At 47.8% G+C, this 21,902-nt stretch overlaps 1 protein-coding gene across 3 annotated transcripts in view; it reads left to right on the plus strand.

The window, feature by feature from the left end:
- PIGL (phosphatidylinositol glycan anchor biosynthesis class L) overlaps positions 1-21,902 on the plus strand; it is a 103,229-nt gene that overhangs the window by 46,982 nt on the left and 34,345 nt on the right. For all 3 annotated transcript variants that reach the window (XM_017671387.3, XM_037013201.2, XM_037013196.2), the window contains 2 exons: positions 13,137-13,227; positions 18,379-18,446. In XM_017671387.3, coding sequence (XP_017526876.1) covers positions 13,137-13,227; positions 18,379-18,446 — 159 coding nt within the window. The remainder of the gene's footprint in view (positions 1-13,136; positions 13,228-18,378; positions 18,447-21,902) is intronic.

Consider the following 21,902-nt stretch of genomic DNA (forward strand, 5'->3'; position numbering starts at 1 on the left):
GCCTCGTCTCATCCTTCACCTGCAGATCTGTCACGGGAGCCTCAGGACTCCCTGGCCAACCACAGCTTCAGAGTTGTTCTTGACACTTCCTTCAGGGACCCTCAGCAGTTCGGTTGCTCTTGATCAGCCATTTAACTGACCACAAGCTCCGTACTGCCTTCCTCAAAGCTGCCAGAAATTCTTCACAGGGAGGAAACATTCTGCATATGCCTCATCAGGAACTTGGATGGCCATCAGGACATTGCTCATGAAAGCAGCTTTTACAAACTGTCAAGCCCTGTGCTCAGCAACTAGCAACTAGCCTAGTCCTTGGCATGCTGGTAGTGTTTGGAAACGTTTATGTGCTATCCAGAGCAAGTCAGACAGGCAATCTCCAGCTGATCCCCCTCGGCTTCTTCTTCTGGCTCTGCCTTGTGCTAGCCCTTCAGAGTTGTCTCTTCAGCCTGCTTCTAGGCAGTCTTAGATCTCACATCTCTGTTGCTGGCACCCCATCCTCCGTGAAGTCGCTGTGGCAGGCACCCAGGGTCCTCTTGGCCTTCCTCCCTGACTTCTGCTCAGCCTTCTAGTCATGTAGAGTCTCACCCTGCCTCATGTCTAATATTTATCTCCATCCTTTTATTCCCACCAATAAGTTCAGGCATCATCTCTTATCTAGACTTCTGTAGACACTTTTCTCTCATTTAGCCTAACCTAAAAGATGCCTCCCTAAAACATATTTTAAGTCCTTAAAAATCTTTAAAGGCTGTTGTGTCTACCAATGGTTTGATTGCTTTAGGGATGTGTTCAAGGCCCACCATGACCTGGCTGTGAAAGGCATGTGGCTTTCACAGTTTGTGATCTAATCACACAGAGCTGTGTGCTGTTGACGAACATCTTCTCCGCCGTGGCTCATTTCATTCCTCAGCACTGAATTATAATCCAATCAAGAATCAGCTCAATAACAAACATTAGTGGACACTTAACCACCTACCAAGCTCTGTTCTAAATGTTTTTCAAATATTGTCTCATTTAATCCTCACAGCAACCTGATGAGGTAAGAGCAGTTGACTCAGTGAAAGCCAATAACTCTAGCTCCCTGCTCGGTATGTCCCTCCCCTGCAGTCACAGGTCGCCCTGTGCTTTGACCTATGTCTCCTTTTGTCCCATCTGTTACTGTGCCCACCTTGAGTCACTTTATTCTCTACCAGCTCAACTGAATTCTTTGCTTCAATCTTCAAACTTTGTCAAGATTATAAAAAAAATCCTTCCCCAGATTGCCATCCCTTTTAGTCTTCCACTCTCTCTTTCACTTTCTTACCCCTCACACTGATAGGTGCTGCTTTCTCACCACCCCTGGCCTCTGTCCTTATAGCTTAGCTTCTGCCCACCTACTTCACTAACACTGCTTTCAGAGGCTACTGGTGAATTCTCAAGGCCTCAAAGCCAGTGGCCTTTTCTTGGGACTCATCTTCCTCAACCTCTTGGGAGTGTTGGTCCTGTTGCCTGCTCTGCTCTCTCCTTTACTCTCTCCCCCAACTTCTGTTCTGTGTTGTCTTCCACTCCATCCTCACCTCAACTCCCTCCCCACACCCCACTACCCCTGACCCAGTCCCTTCTCAGGAGTTTTTCAGGCTAGGGTGCTTGCACTCCTGAGTCAATCGCCTGACAGTTTCTCTCCATGGCCACAACTTCTTGAGAATCTTTTTTAATGTACTGTTTTAATTTTGATCATCTTAAAACAAACCAAAAAAGAAAGCACCATTTGGATGAGTTCTTTATAGCTGAGTACCAGCAATTTCGATGCCCATTCTGGCACTTCAGATTGTTACACCAAGTGATCACTAAAATAAAATGACAGTATTTGACATTAAAGAATCTCAGTGTTTCTAAAACTGGAGTCCCTCTGTCTGAAACTAGAGCATCTTTGATGTGATTTTCTTCCTTGCTTATACCACCAAATTAGCCACTCAAACTGGCAGAGGCTTCTTTAGCCAGAACTGTTGGCTTTGCTCCTTCCATTCCCACAGCCACTCACATTGGACAGGACTATTGGAGTTGCCTAACCATTTTCCTCTTCCCCAGTTTATTCTTCAGACTGTTTCCAGCTTAATTTCCTAAGGCATACCTGATCTGGCCGCTCCCCTGTTGAAATGTCCCCCTAAGTCCTCACTGTGCACCTGCCTGCCATTAGGTGAGAGGTGCCCTGTGCCCCAGCTAAATGAGCTTCCTCTTCTAAGATCACAGCCATGCGTTCACTCCTGCATGTTAGCTCTGGCTGACTTCCTGCGTCTGGAGCTTGGCCTCTGTTGGAAGGTCTGTCATCCTAATGCAGCACAGATGCTTCCGCCTTCATGAAACTGCTTTTGACCCTTAGAACCTTATACATCCTTCTCTGAACCCCCACAGCAATTTGACTTTTTTTTTTATCATTAATCTACAATTACATGAGCGACATGGTTACTAGACTCCCCCCATCATCAAGTCCCCATCACATACCCCATGACTTTTCTTATAGTACTTTTTTGTCTGGGATTTTGTTATTTGAGCACTTGTCTGATCCTCCTGCTCACTGGCATCCCTTATAGCATCTCGTACAGTGTCTTGCAGCTCAGTGGAGACTAAATAATCAAGTACCATTTCCACCGTGAAAGCTCTCCCAGAGCTTCCCTGTCGCCCTCTTTGGGATTCCAGTGAGTGCTTGTCCTGGGCAAGGTCGGGGGTGGGTAAGGTCCAGGGTGGCCCAGGGAGATTCAAGGCCCTCCTCTTTGACTCTGTCTTGTCTTGTCTCTGTGGTATATGACAGCATTTCAGGTGTTTGCCAGAATCAGAGATGAACCCCTTCTCTGAGGTAACCCTAATTTGGGTTCTTCAAAAACAGCAATGAGGCAGAAATTTCAGGCACGGGAAGATCTGGAGACCAGTCAAAAGATGATGCTACTGCCCCTTTCTTCTCTATTCAAAATAATATCACACAGCCTTCTGCTTAGGAGAGTCTTCCTCTGTCTGCATACACCCCAGAATATTTTTAAACCCATTCCCACCACTCTCTTTGCACTTAGGGAAGGCGGGAGGTGGCATTTGGATACAGGCATCTGCCTCTGAAACCACTTTCTGGGGGCTGGAAGGGTCAAGCAGAACTCTGACCTCTCTGAAGTTCAAGGAACAGGTTCCTTTGTGTTTTTCCAGTTAACCACATTAGACAACAAATTGTCAGTTTCGGGGAGCTTTCTCACAAGAACTTTGCAAGCTTTACAGACATTATTTGTGCAGTAATATGAAATGCATCTTTCTGAGAAAGCTGAGCACAGGTGCAGTGGAACTGATTTCAGTATCTAAGAGTCATGATTTGCAAATCCCTTTTATGTCCTGTAGAAAGGAAGAATCCATGTTATAGTTAGGTTTGGAGGCTTTAAGCCTGTTGTGGACAAGGGTCTTTTGGGAGTATTTGGTCTTTGCCTGGGCTCCTAAACTGTTTTAGGATGGGGTGCTTATCAGTACTTATTAAAAATGAATTGATTTTTATATTCCTCTTTTCTCAGTCCACTTTTTCTCAGACTTTTCCTTTCTCCTACTCATTTCCCCATTTCTTTTCCTTTCTGTTTATCTTAGGCTACTCATTGGTGATCCCAAGACATTCCCAGAAGTTGCCTGACCCTGCTTTAAAATGTCACATCTGCACCCTTCCTTGGGCGTAGATCTTAATTTCCTTTGCACTCTAGTGTTTCCTATTGCACTTGCGCAGCCGCACTCCAGCTTGGCCTCAAGACTGTGGGGCCTCCAGAGGGGCCCGTGGGGCAACGGTGTCTGCAGTCTGAGGCCCCCTGGGGCGTCCGGGCGCCCCCAGGTAGCCTTCCTTGCCCCTGCTGTGGTGTCAGCACTGAACTCAGATGACCCTTGCTCTCTTTGCATGACAAAGGAAGTCCTAGAATTTAGAAATGTGCCAGAGATGAGGGGGAGGAGCGGGCTGAACCTTCCAGCCTGGCCGTAGGAGCCGCAAGACCAAATAAGGGTGTGTGAGCCACCTCCATCCGTATTCAAGTTCAGAGTGCAGTGTGCAGAAGTGGGGCTCGGTTTTCAGAGAGATAAGCCATTACCCAACCTGGGTGGAGTTCCAGCCAGAAAGTCTGTACTACCAGCCTTGGCCTGCCTGCAAGGCTGGGTCTCTCCTGGCGCGGAGAGAGGGGGCGAAGGGGATTTCCTTGCGCTGACTGCCGCAACTGACAACCCACAGATTTTCACAGAGTATTTCCATGACTCCTGACGCGGTGCAGGAGGGCTGACCAGCGGGAGTCATTAGAACGTGTAGAAAAGGTCATAGTGAGAGGATATTCAGCCAGTAGGAAAATAAACATTTTTATCAACTCTGACACACAGAGGTCCGGCTTGTTCACTGAATACTGAGGTCCAGGGCCAGTTTGGGGCATTTTCCAGTAGGATCAATGCTGTGTTTGCTAAATGCACCCTGGGAACGGGTTGTGAGGCTTGTAGTTACTGGACAGTAAGATTGGGGAGAGTTGACTTCCTCTGTTGTGTTTAACAGCTTCCCAAATGCTAATCTTACTGTCTTTAGAGGTCTCCAGAGCCCGACGCAGTGCTGGCCTCACCGGGAGGCGCTTCGTGAGAGTCAGCAACACGACTGAGGGCAGTGCCCCAAACAAGCCGTGCGCCCCCAGCCCGGCGGTCCTCCCCGCTCACCCTGCCCTGCCAACTCCCATCCTGCAGGATGCCGGCCTCACCCTCACTGGCCCTTAAGACCCCGCGCCAAGGCGCCCTGACTTGCGTTCATGTTTGCATCCCTAACCCTTAGCCCCGAGTTTGGTGCCTAGCTGGCGACTAATCCCGGTGGGTTCAGGAGGCAGGGTCGCATTCTCTTAGGGCCCTGCCCAGAGTTGCCCAGCTCCCTCCTTCCAGCCAGGGCTGTGCAGCAGAGCCAGGCTGGCACAGGCCGACAGTTCCCGGCTTCAGGCCCACCCTGTCCCCCTTGCTCTCCACCCCAGGGTTTCTCTGCCATTGCTCAGTCTCAGGTTTCCCAGTGTGCTCGCCCCTGAAGTACTGGAGAGATAATGCCCCCTGGAGATAAATACTTCCATCTTCCTCCTCCTGAATAGATGGGCAGTTCCAAGATGCCTTCCATACACCTTTTCGGACCGTCCCTAGGGACCGCGCAGCCAGTGCCCATGAGGCGACCAAGCCCATAGAGCGTCCTTGGGTCGACTCCCCGCCTCCTCCTCCTGCGCGGCTTCCCGCACTCGCTCCCTCACCCTGCTTCCAGGGGCCACCCTCCCCCACAAAGGACTTGGTCCAAGGCTCTGTTTTCTGGGAAACCAGGATAGGATGACACTTGAACATATTCAGAGCTTTTTATTTAGAAGTTCCTCACAGGTTTATTTTGTTTTCAAAAATAAATTCCTCTTTCCTATGAGTCTCATTCTTTTATAGACTGAGAAGTTAGAAGCAAACTTTAAGTTTAGTAACTTGAGGGGTTTTTTCCCCTGTTTTGCGTTAACATTCCTTACCTTGGGTGTATCTATGCTTTCTCTGCTTTTACTTTGAACATGCCCCAAAACTCTTGTTATCTTTAGCATTTTTCATAAGCCACAATTCAGGAAGTTAGAGAAATTGCTCCGTAGTGGCAGGACAACAGAACTGCGGACATCTTTCCTCTAATTGCTGGGAAAGTGATACCAGCCCGAGCCAACTGACTTTCAGGCTTCTCTAATTATTGCCTCAAGAGTAAATTTTTACAAAGATAAGGTTAACAATAATAATCGCATATGACCAAACTGCCTGCTCGTTGAGCTGTAGTGATTTAAACTCACTGGAACAGAGCCCCTTTCCCCGCCCTCCACACAGATATCCTGCTTTAATTCTGCATTTCTGGGATTCTTTCTGAAAATCAGAAGCATATATGTTAGCCACTTACATCTCTTGCTTTGTAAAAATGCCTGTTTCCTTTAAACAATCTTTAATAGAATTTTCACTGTTTTAAATAGTGCTCAGACTTCTCTGTGAAGGGCTTGACTCCCAGCTCTCTACTGCTGGCTTCCTGTCGGGAAATGTCGCCTGACTTCTGGGAGACGAGAGTGAAGGGTGGAGAGACTCCAGGTCTCCGAATGTAGAAAGTCAAGGTACAAGGAGTGACTTGCCAGATCTTTCAGAGCTTTAGTTTTATCACTTGGGGGCTGAGCAGTCTCTCTAGGCTGCAGCTGCCCTAAACTGAGGCACAACCAGCCTATTCACCCACTGTCTGCTGTGGTTTTAGTTTTCCTCATCCTTAGTGGTTCGGAGTTCTCATCTCTGCTTTACTTGGGCAAAACCTGGCCAGAAACTTGGTTTTCATTCCCCATATCACCTATTTCAGCCAGAAAGACTTATTCATCTTTACATCTTAGCAAACTTACCCAGGCACAAGCTGCTTCTGAGAGATTTCTGTCCTCTTTCATTCAAGTTGCAATAAAAGCCACGAAGGACCTTGCTAATAACGGAAGTTTCTAGGAACTCTAAGCTCTATAACTTTCTTACTATTCCCTGTAGGCCCATACAGCTTTGGATTTGGAAAGTAACAGACCACTTTACAATATCTATCTGTTGCTGAAGCAAATCATGGATCACATTTCTGTCAGATACAGAGGGCGGTTCCTCTCATTGTTTAATGTAAAGCTGACTGCTCATTGAGGCTTGATGTCTTCCACTTCCATATTGACTTTGAATTACGTGGTGTGATTTCCAAGAAGGGTTGATAAACAAGATGCAGTTGGAGTCTTGACAATGTATGTATTCTGTTCTGTTCCCTGTCAGCCAGCCCCCTTAGTGCCAGTAAACCCCATGTGTCACTCAAGCTTTCTGCCCTAACCACGTCTTCCCAACTGAAAGGGTAAATAAGTGAACTGGATTTTTCAGGGAGCTCATAGGCATAGGAAAGTAGTTGAAAAGCACCTGAGATATTTAGGAAGAATAGAGCTCTTGAGATGAGTTACACTTACTAGTCTTTACTTTCAGCGTAAGATGCACAAATATTTCTCCTTCTTAAAAACATTCCATTCATGCTGAATTTTTTTGAGTTGACACACTTTCCAGCTATTCTTCATAACAAGATTCCTAAGAGAATTCTAGACATGTTCCCTTCACTTCACCTTTGACTCAGAAATTGTTCTTTATTTCATCCCAAGGAAATAATGGAGAGATGCATGCAAAGAGTTACGTATCAGGATGCTCAAGTTACAACCTTGTTACAAAAATAAAAATTGGAAAAACCTAATTCATGAATAAAGTGGAGGCTTTGAAAAATGATGGAATGTATATCAGGATTAAGTCATGCAGCAAATGACAGAACACCCACAATAACTGTGACAGGAGGAGGTGCACTGGCTGGGCTGGTGTGATGGCTCCACTCCACAAGCCTTTGGGGCCAGCGTGCCTCCTTTTTTGCCACTCTGTTGTGTCTGGCTTTCATACCTAACATTACTTCATGGACCAAAGGGGCCACTTCAATTCCAGTCAGCATATACAAACTCCAGCCAGCCCAGCAAGAAGAGGGACAAGACAGAAAAATGGGGCAAAGGTTGTTTGCCAACTGTGTCTTAAGTAAGGTGCCAGTGGCTGATTGATAGAGGGTCTGCTTACTTCTGCTGCCATGTTTATCTAAGGTGGAATTGTTAATCCAGCAGAGAAGAAAGAAACTCTGCAAAAGTAGTTACTTGGATTCAAGCCTTGAGTTGGTTAGGGTTGAACTTTAAGCACAGGACAGCTCAGGTAGTTGGTCTGAAAATGGTTGCTTTTTCTACGTTTATCTGTTTGAAGTTTCCCAGTGTCAAATATTATATTTTTCAGCCTTGAGGGGAGGTGGTACCATCAGAATGCCTTGCACCTCCACAATTCATGCATTTTTTTACCCCTAATCTATTTTTTTAATCTTCTCTCCATTTTTTGTGTGTGTTTTTTTATTGAAGTATCACTGCTATACAATGATATTGGTTTCAAATATACAACACAGTGGTTCAACAGTTACCAATATTATTAAATCCTCACCTCCACTAGTGCAGTTACAATCTGTCAACATAGAAAGATGTTATTACAGGATCATTGACTATATTCTTCATGCTGTACTACCATCCATATGACCCCTAATCTATTTTACAAAATCGCTGTCTTCCAACACTCTTACTTGTGTGTTCCACCTCCCAAAGCTGGTCTAGCTGCCTTTGGCTCAGCCAAATGGTGGCTACTTGTGTCTAGCAGCTGTGCTTATAAGCCCCTTAATGCAGTGCTTACACATTGTAGAAGCTCAATTATTTGTTGTTTATTTAAATAAATTGTCCTTTCACTTGAATTGTATGAAGTGCCACACGAGAAATGGAAGACTGAGACACACATCTATCTTCTTATCTGATTTCAAATCTGGAGATACACAAAACAAAACAAAAAAATAATAGAATACTGTATCTAATTAGGTGCTCAGTAAAGTGGTCCAAGCCATAGTTGACAGGAAAGTTCAGTACCATTTCTAAATACAAGGAAGGCTCATAGTAAAGAATTTAGCCTTTCCCAGAGAGAGATCTGGCCTTTACCCTTAGCTTCTGGAAGGTAATCTATGTCATACAGGCTAGCAGTATCTTTGGGTTTGTTTGGGGTTTTTCAGTGGTAAGGAGACCAGATCTTAGGGTGGGGCTTTGGGTCCTGCAGTGTCGTCCCCCTGGAGGCTATCAACCACATGGACAATCAGTCAATCAATCATGGTTACTTAATGGAACCCCAATAAAAACTCTGAGCATCAAAGGTGACCTTCCCTGGTTGGCAGTACTCCATGTGTACTGTTACACATCAATGCTGGGAGGATAATGTGTCCACCTCCGCAGGGAAAGGATAACAGATCATCCATATTTAGACACCTCCTTGTCTCTGCCCTGCATGTATCTTCCTTTGGCTGATTTTAATCTGTATCCTTTCTATGTAAAGACTGTAACTGTATAGTATAGTAGCTCTCAGTGAGTTTTGTGAATCCTTCTAGCAAATTATTAAACCTGAGGGTAGTTTTGGGAACCCCTGAACTTGCAGTTGGTGTCAGAAATGAGGGCAGTCTTGGGAATTTTACCGTCTAAACTTTGTAGTTGAACCCAAATTCCTTCCAGAAGGCTTCATGGAGGAGGCAGCACTGAAGCAAGGCCTGTGTTAGATTTGGCCAGGTAGAAGGAAGCACAGGGAGGAATCCCAAGTTCTGAGGCTTGAGGCAGGCATTCCATGAAGGGAGGATTCCAGGGACATTGGAGCGGAAGGCTCTGTTTCCCTGACTGCAATGTCCTCACCTCTCTGGGAATTTTGGTCATGTCAGAGTTCCGTCTCAGACATAGAGCAAGACGGCACAAGTCCTGTTAGAGAGAATGTGTATATGTGCCCAGAGCTTCAGTAGGGCCATCTGCAGCTACTGAAAGACACTAGTCTAAAACCTATCTCAGTTATTCCTAATAATAATGAACAATCCCTCCCTTTCTTGGGAAATAGGAAAAAATTACAAGATAATGAATGCTGACTATCGGCCAGGAACTATTCTAAGTGCAAGGTTCACAGTAATGTGCAAACACTGAAATATAAACAGATCATCAATAAATACTGGGAACTTGACCAAGCCTGGGAAGTAAAAGGAGCAGGATCCCAGGGGCCTGTTTTTGACCATCCTGATGCTCACTACCATCCACGACCTCTGCTTTTCCCTAAAACGACAAGCCATGATCAGTGTTTTAAACTCACTCAGAAAGTGGTTACAACATGAAATCCTAGACTTCAGAGCCTGAAGGGCTCTTAGGAGGTCATTGGGTGCAGCCGAGGATTATCCCAGCTTTACACCTGCCATAGCTCCTGCCTGGTGATCACTCCACAGCACCACATGGCCTCCTGAAGACACTGACCCCTTTAATCATGTGCAGTTCTCTGTCCTTGAGCTTCTGGGGCAGAGCTGCCACATCTCCCTTCCCTGAGCCTTGAACCCTGCTTACTCAGCAGTGGCTTCTATGTCCTCCCCATGGTCTCCCTGCTGCCCTCTGCACTCAAGCAGCTAGCTGACTCCTGCATTCCCGTACAGCGGGAAAGCTGGACTCCTCAGACTCTCAGAGGCAGGTGACCAGACTGCTGCTCTCCTTTGAAGGTTTAGGGCCAGGACTGAGCAGGAATTGGAAGCAGCTATCCATGGGCATCTGCCATAACCAAAACATTGCCAGACGCCTTATGCTTTTGCTCAGTACAGTGAAACTATGTTTCCCAGGTTCTCTTGCCAGTTGGCTTCTTAATAGGTTTGACCAATAGGTGGCGATGACAGGAGACTGGAGGGCAGGAGGGAAACCCAGGGTGTTTGCCCGTCCCTGCACCTCGGGCAGCCCCAGCAGCAGCTGGATGTTTTCCATGCCTCCAGCTCCTGCCATTCCAGTCCCCCACCCCCACCCCCATCCCCTAGCACTGGCTGCCATCCTGGAAGAGGTGGTGGCTTCTCGTTGCAGCCTCCAGGTTGTTTCATGGTTCCTTGTTCGGCCTCTCAGGTCTTCCCATCAATTCCTTCTGAACCACCTGATGGCTTCCATTCCCCTAGCTGGATGCTGACTGTTCAGTGGCCAACATAACATCTGGCCATCAGGGAACTTATAATAATTTGGAGAATTAAATACATGCAAAACACTGGTAAAATAAAATGTAGAAATTCCATACATTTATTAAAAATGACTAAGTTGTACATTTTAAATGAATGGATTTTATATTATGTAAATTACACTCCAATAAAGTGGTTTTTAAATATCCAGGGAAAAAAATTTAAGTGAAATGTAGGGTGAGTAGATTAGACCCAGTGATTTCCAAACATGTTTTATTATAGTCATCTGATAAAAAGAAACAAAATCTGAGAATGCACTTCCCATATTTGTGGGCCTATTTATTTATATGTTTGTTTGTTTGTTTATTATTAAGGTATCATTGATATACACTCTTATGAAGATTTCACATGAAAAACAATGTGGTTACTACATTCACCTGTATTATCGAGACCCCTCCACACCCCATTGCAGTCACTGTCCATCAGAGTAGTAAGATGGTGGGCCTATTTATTTAAATTGTATCCATGTTAAACTCTGCTAGTATGATACCTTATAAAATAGCTATAATCGAAAAATTTGAACAGATTGAAAAAAATATCAGTAGAAATTCTAGTGATTTCTTGCTTTATCTCAGTAGATCATCTTAAACATTTCCTGGGGTGCCTACTCCCCACTTTGAAACCATTGACCACTGATGTAAGTAATCAGCAAAGAGTTCTCTCTCAAGGGACTTCCAGAGCAAGAAAGACAGGGATTTCTTTCTTCCCTTCTTTCTTGAAAGGTCCTAAATTAGGCTGAAGTATTTCTAACAGCCACTACTCTGATATTTACATATTCCTTTACTTTTCAAATACTTTCTCCCACGTTATCTTACTTGCTTCCTCAAATAAAGAGAAATGAAGGTGATCGAAATAGGAGACAGGTTGAGAAAAATCTCGACTGCCTGACCAAGAGAAGTTGAGACGTGATCACAAACCATGCTGCCACATCAGAGGTATCAGATAAGAGAAGGGATATTTACATTCCAAAGACCTCCCAAATAATTGGCTTCCTCGTCCCAGGTCAGAGGTAGAGCCACCAAAGAAAGGCATGCAGTGACTCCAGTCCCTCTGGATCTTACTGGGTGAAGTGCCTAGAACAGCAGATCCCAGGGCTCTGAAGAGAAACAGCAGGCGGCAGTGAGCTTTCCACTCTGGGATTTATCTTTCAACACTTCAAAGCTGAGAATTCATAGGCTTAGCAACTGCTGTCCTATCTTTCTTTTAGGCTGCTTCTCCATCCATGTGAATATTTTTGGTGTATTCTGTTTCTACAATGATGCCTTAATACAGTTATATGGACCTCCCAGCCAGGAGTATGTATGTAACTGTTTTCATTCCAGGGTGTATTTTCCTCTATTGCTTTATCTGTGTCTCCTTCAGCAGTCTGAGCTCAGCAGGTTCCTGTTCCACATACACATTCGGCTCCATTCCTGGGAGCAAAGCAGAACTTGGTACTGGTCCCTGCTTTTCCCCTTTGTCCCTAACGTTTCCCCACCAGCTGAGCTGTCTGCTCACTGCAGGAGCAGTATGAGGACCACAGGGAATGGCTAGCAAGGACTCTGATTTTGAAAAGTATAAAGCTGCCCTCTACAGAAGACATCTGAGGGATTTGGTAGAGCAGACAGTGAAGCAGTGGAAATAACTCCAGTATTTAGTGCTGAGGCTCACGTCATTTTCCTGCTGAGAAACCTTCAGTGGCTCTCTTTTGACGGAAGTCCGAAGTAGGTCAGCGAGTGGCCTTTGTCCATAGAAAAGTTATAGCAGCCTACCTGCTGGGGAGCCAAGAGAGCTGTGTCCTCTCAGCATGGCGGTGTTGCCGCAGCACCTGAGCCACAGAGAGAGATACCTACTTATAAGACTAAATAATGACTTCAAATTGAGCTCAAATTGAGACCTTGGTCTCCATCAGATGATGCCACAGATCCATATACAAAAAAGAGACGGAGGAAGAGAGAGGTGTGTGACGTGGCTGAGTAGACAGACAGATAAGGTGCAGATTCATCTGCAGAGACCTCTGCTCCTGAGCTAGGTGGTGCAGTGCCTGCTCCAGGACTGAAGCATCTTGGCTTTGCAGTCAGAAAACTGGGTTCAAATCCAGCTCTAACAACCTTGTGAGGAGGCTACTTAACTTCATCTGTAGAGGCTCTTTGACAGGTGTTCGTGAGGTTAAATGAAGCAATACATCTTTGTACTTTTATTAAGCAATATTACTACTATTCTTATAAAAATACGTACCATACTGCTCTGTGTCCAAATCTGATGTTAACTCATGTGTCTCCACAACTCGTGCACAGAGCCTTGTCTCATTGATGTCTGTTTCTTCCCCTCAGCAATGAGCACAAAACCCCAAAATGTGTTGTGTGGGACTGTGCCCTGACTTCTAGTTCTGTCATGTTTCTCTTACCTCTTTCACTGAAATCTGGATACTTAAGGGTGTCCCCTGATTAGATTCCCATCACAAGATTGGCACACACCTACCAGAGCCTAGGGGGACGTTTAGCCTGCTTAGAAAAGGTGTTCAAGTTGTGCTCTTTCCTCCCAGGGATTTCCCAGATGACCCCCGCATGCAGTGGGACACCCAGCATGTGGCCAGTGTCCTCCTCCAGCACATAGAAAGGAATGGCATCAACCTGGTAAGGAGACACCCTCTCAGAATGCAAAGCTGGGGTCCTACCACACCTGTCCTGTGGCTGCACTCTCACCTCCAGCCCTTCTCCAGGACCACCCTAAAAGGGGGCTCAGTCCCCCAGGGCTCTTTCAAAATGACAGAGGAATAAACACACCTTCCATGAAATCAAGTAACCAAATTGCCAGCACTCAGTTGAGGCAGAGGTTCTTTCCAAACTGTGTCATCTCTAACCCCCCACCCTCCCCCTCTGTCCTGCCACCCACAAACTCAGGTGCTGAGAGCCTGTGCTACGCCTCTGTACAGAATTTCACCTATTACCAAGTGTTTTCCCACTTAGAGTCATACTTCAACTTTAGGTAAGTATTAGAATTCTCTCTTCACAGTGGGGACATTGAGGTTACCAGTGGCTGAGCAGCTCACCCAGGCTTGGCAAGGGATGGAGCTAGGATTTTAAGCCTCGATTTCCCATTCCAAAAAACCGTGAGAATAAAGTCACACTCACTACAGGCAGAAAATTTTAGTCACAGTTAGAGCAACAGTGGAGATTCACATTTACTGGCCAAGCTGGACAAGTCTGGAAACAACGGCCTCAGTTGCACCAGGGTCCCCTGGCCTGGGCCTTGCCAGGGGCCGATTTGTTAGGCTGCTAAGGAGGCTTACTATCGCCCTCAAAATTAATACTACTAAACCCTTCTGGGGTTAATGCCTGAAATTCTACCATTGAAAGCCCCAGTCTTTTGGTTTAAGTTCTGGTTAATCCTCATTAAAAATGAAACTGCCATAAGGCGTTTTATCAACGATGAATTCACTGAGTGAACTAATTTACTAGACCTTCTTAAGAGCAGATTTTCATTGACAATATTATCAGACCGTCTTTGTGTGCTAGTAAAAGTTCATCACTGAAACGGTCCACACAGGCCAGAAGGGGCGCCTGGCCACCCTCTCTGAATCGCACACAGCCCGGGATGCAGATGAGCTGCCGCCCAGCCGAGGCTCTTCTCCGTCTCTCTCTGTGAGCTGGCTTCATCCTCTTCCTGACTGGAAAAATGGTCAGCAGCAGCTTGCAGGCCCACACCTCCCAGTGTCACCTTACCAGAGGCTCCGAGTGTGAGAGCAGGGGGCTCGGTCCTTGGGCTTCAGAGTCAAATGCCAACCCTGCTGAGTGGGCTCATGGGGATCCTCTTGCCTGTTCCAGCACGGCCCGCCCGGGCAGACCTTCTCAGGGCGCCACGGCCCAGACAGCTGGAGAGAGCCGTCTTCAGGCCAGCCTGAAGTAGCCCAGTGAGGTCTGTGGCGTGTGCTGCGGTGCCCCCCGTACCTAGGGCAGTGCCTTCCCCGGGGGCCAGTCCCTGCAGTCTCCCCTCTCCTACTTCAGTGTGTAAGAACGGCTGGTCTGCCAGTAACTCCTGCCTGTAGGCTAAACCCCTGTCTCTCCGAACCTGGCCCTCTTTGATCCGGCCCTTACTGAAGCACTGCGCACTGGGGAGCGGAATTGGTCCTTGCCAAAGGACCAGGTTTTTTTTTTTTACCACATTACAGCTGCCGTGGCTCTGAGCAACCAGGGAGGAAGGAGTTCAGGGCACCCTCGGTTCTGCATGCCATTCTTGCTCTCTGAACAGTCCCCCAAGTTTGTGTCCCAGGAAAGTGTTTCATGGTCCAGACCGCAAGACCTCCTTCTCCAAGAAGCCTTCCCTGACTTCTTCAGCTTTCTCTGGGATTCCTGCAGTATTTGTTGTGTGTCCTGCACCTGTGACATCCTTTAAAGAACAGACCATGTCTTGTGAAGTAGACTGTAAGGTCCCTGAAGATCCATGCGCCATGACATTTCTACAGCCCCAAGAACAGGTCCCTGACAGTGCTTTCCCAAACTGCTGCACTGTTAATTGCCACCTCCCTGCCTGGAGCTCTTTCTGTTGTCTGAGCTGCCCACATTCATTCAAGCGAGTGAGGGAAACTTTACTATCAGGATAATCTTGACTTGACTTAATTTCTGTAAGCAAGGAAATTGGCTTGAAAACAGCTCCTTAAACACACCTTGCTGTTAATAAGGAAACGCTAAGTTATCATAATGTGGGTGGTTGGGAATGATTTCCCTGACCTGCACTTCATGGGACAATAGAAGGATAAGGCCGTGCTAACATCATGGCCAGTAGGGACATAAGTGGCCATAATCAAGCTGGTACAGATTCCCATTCAGCCCCTGGTGATGCACTGCCACACTGTCCTACAGTTCCTGCAGGGCCAGGGATGAGGGGCTGGTACTAGGCAGGTGAGAAGTCACCCATGGCAGTATCCCATACCCGGCTGACTGCATAAATCATGGAACGCCCCAGGTGCCTGTGTAGACCGATTAGGTCAGATGAGCAGCACCAGGCAAGCACAGGCAGAGGTGAGGAGCACAGGGCTCAGCCAGGGAGAGTTTTTCACCTGGGCTGGGCTTTGGAGAGAAAAAGCTCTCTTTTATCCAGAGCAGAAGCTGGCTCTGCAGCCCTTAGCCCAGTGTGGTGGAAGGAAACGGGGTTCTGTCTGCCCCCAGCTCTGTCGTACACTGCTGAGCTATCTGCCCTGCCCACTGCAGGAGCATCAGGAGAACCATGCAGAAAGCTGACGGGACAGCACTGGAGGGCCTGGTGCTCCCCTCCACAGAAAGCAGACTAGGGGCGTGAGCATGTCTTCTGGAGGCAGGGACCCATCCCTCTGCCTTTCATTCAGCAAATACTGAGCATGGGCTCTGTGATAGTCACTGCCAGTTGTGAATGGGGATACAGCTGTGACCAGGCACACCTAGTCCCTGCCCCCAGGGCCCCACTGACGTTTGGCCCAATCACCCTGTGCTTTGTAGGTCATTTAGCTGCCTCCCTGGCCTCTGCCCACGAGACAGTCCACCTTGTCCCGGTAGCAACCTGTCTTGTTTGTCACAATAAAAATACCTCCAGCCAAATGTCCCTGGGGCAAACTGCCCCTGGTTGAGAACCACTGTCTTGGAGAAACCAGATCAGCCCCTCCATTACCTCCCTTGATTGGAGTCTGGGTAAGGTTTCATTTGAACAGAGTTCTGCAATTTAGAGGGAAAAAGAGTGGACGGAGCTCTGTAAAGAACTCCTGGGGCCATTGTCCTCATGCAGAAAGCTGCAAAGGTCACGGAAGCTGGCTACAAGGCAACACAGGGAAGGGGGAGACTATGAGAAGGCATAGGATGTGATGGAAACAAAGGGCTGGGGAATTTCAGAGGTGACTGAGCCAAACTCCACATGGCCTCCAACCCCTGACCAGGGAATGCTGTCCGCCCTACGTGCCTGTGACAGTCACCACGCCCTCCTGGCACCCTCTATCTGATGGCACGGGCTCGGGGCTGTGAAGTGCTACACAGTTCTTAGAGCTTCCATGGGGTTTTATTTCATCCCCACCCCAACCCAGTGAGGAAAGTAGGGCACGTATAACTTTTCTGATCTCACAGATGAGGAAACCAAGACAGTGGAAGCTGAAATGACTTCCAGGTGTAAAGTTCTGTGACTTGCCCAAGGGGCTGGGTTATCCACTCTCAGACAGTAGACTCAGTAGGTCTCCCTCTACTGAGCGGCACGGAAGACTGGCATCAGAATGGGGTATTCGAGTTCTGTGGTTGGCTTGTTTAATAGACTATTTTTTAGAGCAGTTTGGGTTTCACAGCGAAATTAAGCAGAAAGTACATACACCCCTTGTACCCCACTATTTATTACAATTGGTGAACCAACACAGACATATTGTCATCACCCGGAGTCCAGAGTTTACATTAGTGTTCACTTTTGGTGGTGTACATTCTATTGGTTTGGACAAATGTATCTGCCCTTATTTGGTAAGCCTTTTAAAAGCTTTTAACTCTTCTTTTAAAATTTTCCCATTATGGAGAATTTCAAGTAAACGAAAGTAGAGAGAATGGTTTAATGAACCTCTGTGCCCCTATCACTTAGCCTCAGTAATTATTAACTCATAGTCAATATTATTTTTATTGGAGCACCTGTTCACCTCGCCCACCTCCTGTATTACTGTGAAGCAAATCCTTCCCATATTTCATATTTAAACATTTGGGTATGCATTTCTAGAAGACATTGAGTCTTTTATTAACATAATTATGCCATCATGACACCTAAAATTAATAATTCATTAATATCAGTGTTTTACATTTCCAGTACTCTCGTCACAAATATGTTTTTATTTTGTTTTTTTGTTTACAGCTTGTTTGAATCAGGATCAGTTGATGGGACTTTAAATTTTCCTTTAATGTACAGCCCCAGCCCCCAGCCTGTGCTCACTAAATGTCAGCTGCTCTTAGTATAAGAGAGTTTTCTATACATGAAGTCAATATTTTATGATTTAAAACAGAAAGACCACTAGTGAATCCCTTCCCAGCCTGTTCCAATCCCAGTTCCAGGTCCCCCTGTGCAGCCGTGTGGTCACCTGCTTTGCTTGGGGACAGCCTTCCTCTCTCTACCACCCCTAGCCAACCACTCCTACCTTTTTCTGAACCCTTGTTTTCTTTTTTCATTATACAAGCTATCCTTTCATTATTGTTATTATTCAATAATTAGTATTAGGATTTGAATTTTTTTTACTCTGTGCAGAAATGAAATGTTGGAACTCATACTAAACTTGTAGTTGGTAAATAGATGATGTATCTGTGAAAATGGAAACAGAGGCACCTATGAGTACATATACTCCTTCTGAAATTTAACCCCAGGACACAGTGGACATTGTCCTCAAAGCCTTTGTGCCCTTGGTTTGGCACAAGGAAAAGAGACCAAATCAATCAGACAGCATCTACGTGAACAAAGTTCACACAGCGGCCAGCCAGGAAAACTGAGTGTGCTAATAACTGGCTGGGCAGATAAGAAGCAAAGATATTCTGAAGCCAGGTCTTTCTGGTGGCTGAATTCCACTCTGCTCCATTGGCCAGGAACAGGGCAAATAGTAAGACCTACGGAAACAGCCTCTGTGCAGCCAGCACTGGTTCCACGCCACTCATCTGCTCCGAGTCAGTTCCTACAGACTCAGTTTGAAGTCTCAGGGTTCAGGACTCTCCTGTCCTTCCCAGGGAATGGGGACAGCGACTTTGAAGTTGAGGCAGTAGAGAAAGCATTCAGACAGTTGGGAGTGAAAACGCTGTGTTTCCCTCCAGGTGGTGACTTTCGATGCAGGGGGAGTGAGTGGTCACAGCAATCATGTTGCTCTGTATGCGGCCGTGAGGTATGATTCTCTGCGGGATGGAGGTGGAGAGGGTTCGTTCATTGGCGCAGAGTGGCCCGTGTCTGCAGCACTTTCCCACTCCATGTCTGAGCCCATGAAACTCCCTCTGGAATGACTCAAGCGTCAGCGTCAGCCATGCTGCTCACCACATCTCACCATGTCCTCACTGCAAGAAACTTCTCTCAAGTCTATTACTGTTTCATCTCCTAAACAGCTTAGTTTTTTACCCTAAGGATACAGCAAATGGGGTAACTGACTTTATTTCTCTCTTTGAGTGGGTCACAGAAAGCTTTATGGCCAAATCTGCAGCCCCCGTAGTGCACATACAAGACGTAAAGGAGTGAGTTCTGAGAATCAGTGTGCCTTCTCGCTCCACCTTCTTTACCTCCTATTCCAACTTATGTCATTGTCTTCCATTTTCTATTTTGTACACCATTTCAAATCTTCTTTGGAGAAGGATATTCATACATCATAAAAAATCTCATTTGTTCTTCACTGCCACCCTATCTGTCTGGTATGAATCCCATCATGCAGTAGAAAAAACAAATTGGACTTCAAAGCTATTAAGGGACTTCCTCAGGATCACACAGGCAGATCTATGTCCCCTGTCCTGTGCTTCTCCTTGGTGCCATGAGAGGGACTGTAGAGGGCCTGACCGGGCTGCTGAGGAAGGGACACCCTGGAGAGAAAACTTAATTTTATAACCTTCCTCTAAACATGCCCAGCATTCTCAGCCCCAAGCCATGAACTCTGTGAGGCTGGAAATGACCTCACCCATCACTAAGTCCAATGGCCTCATATACCTAAAGCAGTGAAGTGGTTTGCCCAGCACCACCAGGCTGAACAATGGCAGAGACGGAACCAGAATCCAGAAGTCCTGGGTCTCCTTTCACTGTTCTGTCTGCTACATGTGAGGACCCACCCAGTAATAGGGCCCTCCAGCCTTGTCCCTAAAGAGTGTTCCACCTCGAGAAGACCACCCACACAGTCTCCAGATGGCTCTTCCTGCTCCCTTGACTGTGCAGTGAGGGCAGGCAAGAAAGCTGTCCCCTCCTATAAACACTGCTCACGTCCTGTCCCAGTCAGAGGTCCCACCCCTGAGGGCACCTGGTCCTAGCTGCATTAGGTCCCCTGGGGTTCAGGTAGGACACATCACCCAGGTACAGTCACAGATGCAATTTTTTTAAGATACAGGGGGAAATGGGGTACCCAGAAGGAGTCTTTCCACCCAGGTGGTTACTCTGAGGCCTTGGGCTTCCACGACTGGAGTGGTCTCAGAACCACGGGGAGTTGGAATGGCGGCTCTGCTTCAATCTGGACACACACTGCGCTTTGTCATTTCTCACCATGCATTTGTCCTATGTCACAGACAGGACCAGATGGGGTCTGTCGCTAACAAACTGGGAGTACCTCAGCAGGCGGGGTTGCTGGCACGCTTGAGGCTGATTTGGCTGGGTCCCCTCCCTGGCCCCACCACCAACCTGGTGAGAGCCGCAGAGGCTTCCCTCCAGTAGGGAATCCCGGAGGAAATTATGCCGAGGGAACTGCCTGGGGCCATTTTCCTTTGAAGAGGCTGGGGCGCCCAGACTTTTAATACTCCTGGGTGCCCTCTGTGCACCCAGGTCACTGTGCCTGACAGAATCTGATCCACCCAAGATCTCAACTTACCACCCATGCTCCCTGGAAAATCCCCTGCAGCTTCCCTTCCCTGACACCACCCTCCTGGGGGAGGTCAAAGAGGCCAGGACCCCTAGGTGCCTCTCAGCCCCAAAGAACTCTTCCCACACCAGCATCTCACATTGTTTTCTATAAAAGCCTCCTGGGTTCTCATTCCTGCCCGTGTGTAGTCCCTGACCTGCCCCATGTCTTTTCCTCCGACACAGTTTAGGTTTATGGTTTTCTCAGAAAGTTCCCTGGCTGCTGACACCACATCTGCTTTGGGGCTAGCTGTGCCCGCACCCAGAAGCAGAGGTCTGCTGGGACCCCTCTCCCCTCCCCGCCCCACCCACGTAGCCCTGGCCGCTGCTAGGCCCTCATCCTCAGATGCCCTCTCCTCTCGCTGGGCCTTGCCTGCTGTTCCCCACCTCCCTCACGCGTGTCTGTCTGTCTCAGCCTGTCAGTTGTGTCCTTCCCACAGCTGCAGCTTTACCAGCAATGAGGTGCTTCTATGGTCACCTAATGTCATGGCAGAGGGGAAGGCTCCAGAGCGGGGTTTCTTGCAATCCTTGCTGAACAGGCACAGTCAGAAGACAGCATGATTTACCCAGAGCTGCACAGCCCCCTAGAGACAAAGCAGAAACTGGAACCCAGCTCCTGTCTCCTTCTCCAGTGCTCCGAAGGGCACCTCACCGCCCCTTTCCGCTAGTCAGCAAACTTGTGAAAACTGGAGTACATTACTTGACCCTTCTGAGCCTCGGTTTTGTCATCTGAAAGATGAGACTATTCACACCTAATCTGTCAGGTTGTTTTGAGGAACTAAAACAAGATGTTGATACAAGGCATCTAACAGATCAGCCTCCAGCACCTAGTAAGTGCAGATCTTGCTGCCTTCCTTTCCAGGAGCCCTTCTGGCCCTTTCTTTTGTATTCTTGTCACCATAGATGGTTGCTTGTGGAAGCACCTCTGCCAGGAACCCAGAGCAAACATCCCAGAAGAAGTGGGGACACCTGCTGCCCTTGCGGTGGTGCCCCTAGCTACAGGAAGCACTTCCTGGGAGGTGGTGCTCGGGCTGCCTTCTGCCCCAGGGCTGCCCATCCCAGCCTCATCACAGGCTCCGCTGCGCCCATCTCCACAGCACAGCAAGCCTCCTACCCACCTGGGCTCTGCTCCCCGGGGCAGCAAGCATCTATCCACTCATCACCTAGCACTGCAGCTGCTGCCCCTTAGATTCCGAGTGGAAATGCCAAGGGCATAGGGTTTGTCTGCCGCACCGCCCCCCTTTGCCCTATCTGGCCTCTGCAACATTTGTGGCTGCAGTGCCCTCCTCAACGGGGGTGGCCCTCTGACAGCAGGCACCAGTGCTCGCTGTGGCCACAAGTCCTGTGCACAGAGAAGGCCTCCAGCCCCTCAGCCCCTTGTGGAAGCACCTCTGCTAGGAACCCAGAGCAAACATCCCAGAGGAAGCAGAATGCGATTTGTTGTTTTGAAAGCTGGGCCATCCCCTCAGCAGGCAGAGATCCCCTCCTCCTCTGTCCTTCCTTCCCTCTGTGCCCGCCTTCTGCTCCCCACCGATCTACTAATGTAGTTCCCTCCACACTCACCTCTGGCTACCACACTCCCTCCTCGTCTGCTTGACCTCACCGTGGCATTTGACCCACTCACAGAAGCGCCACCCTGAGCTGCCCCAGCTCATCCTCCACCTCAGCCTCTTCTCTTGTCCTGGCTTCCTCCACCAGGCCCTTGATGCTCCTGGGCTCCTTCCCAGTCCCAGGCTCCCATCAGCACACATTCCTCCTG

The sequence above is a fragment of the Manis javanica genome, chromosome 4, assembly GCF_040802235.1.
Source record: "Manis javanica isolate MJ-LG chromosome 4, MJ_LKY, whole genome shotgun sequence".
NCBI classification, from domain to species: Eukaryota; Metazoa; Chordata; class Mammalia; order Pholidota; family Manidae; genus Manis; species Manis javanica.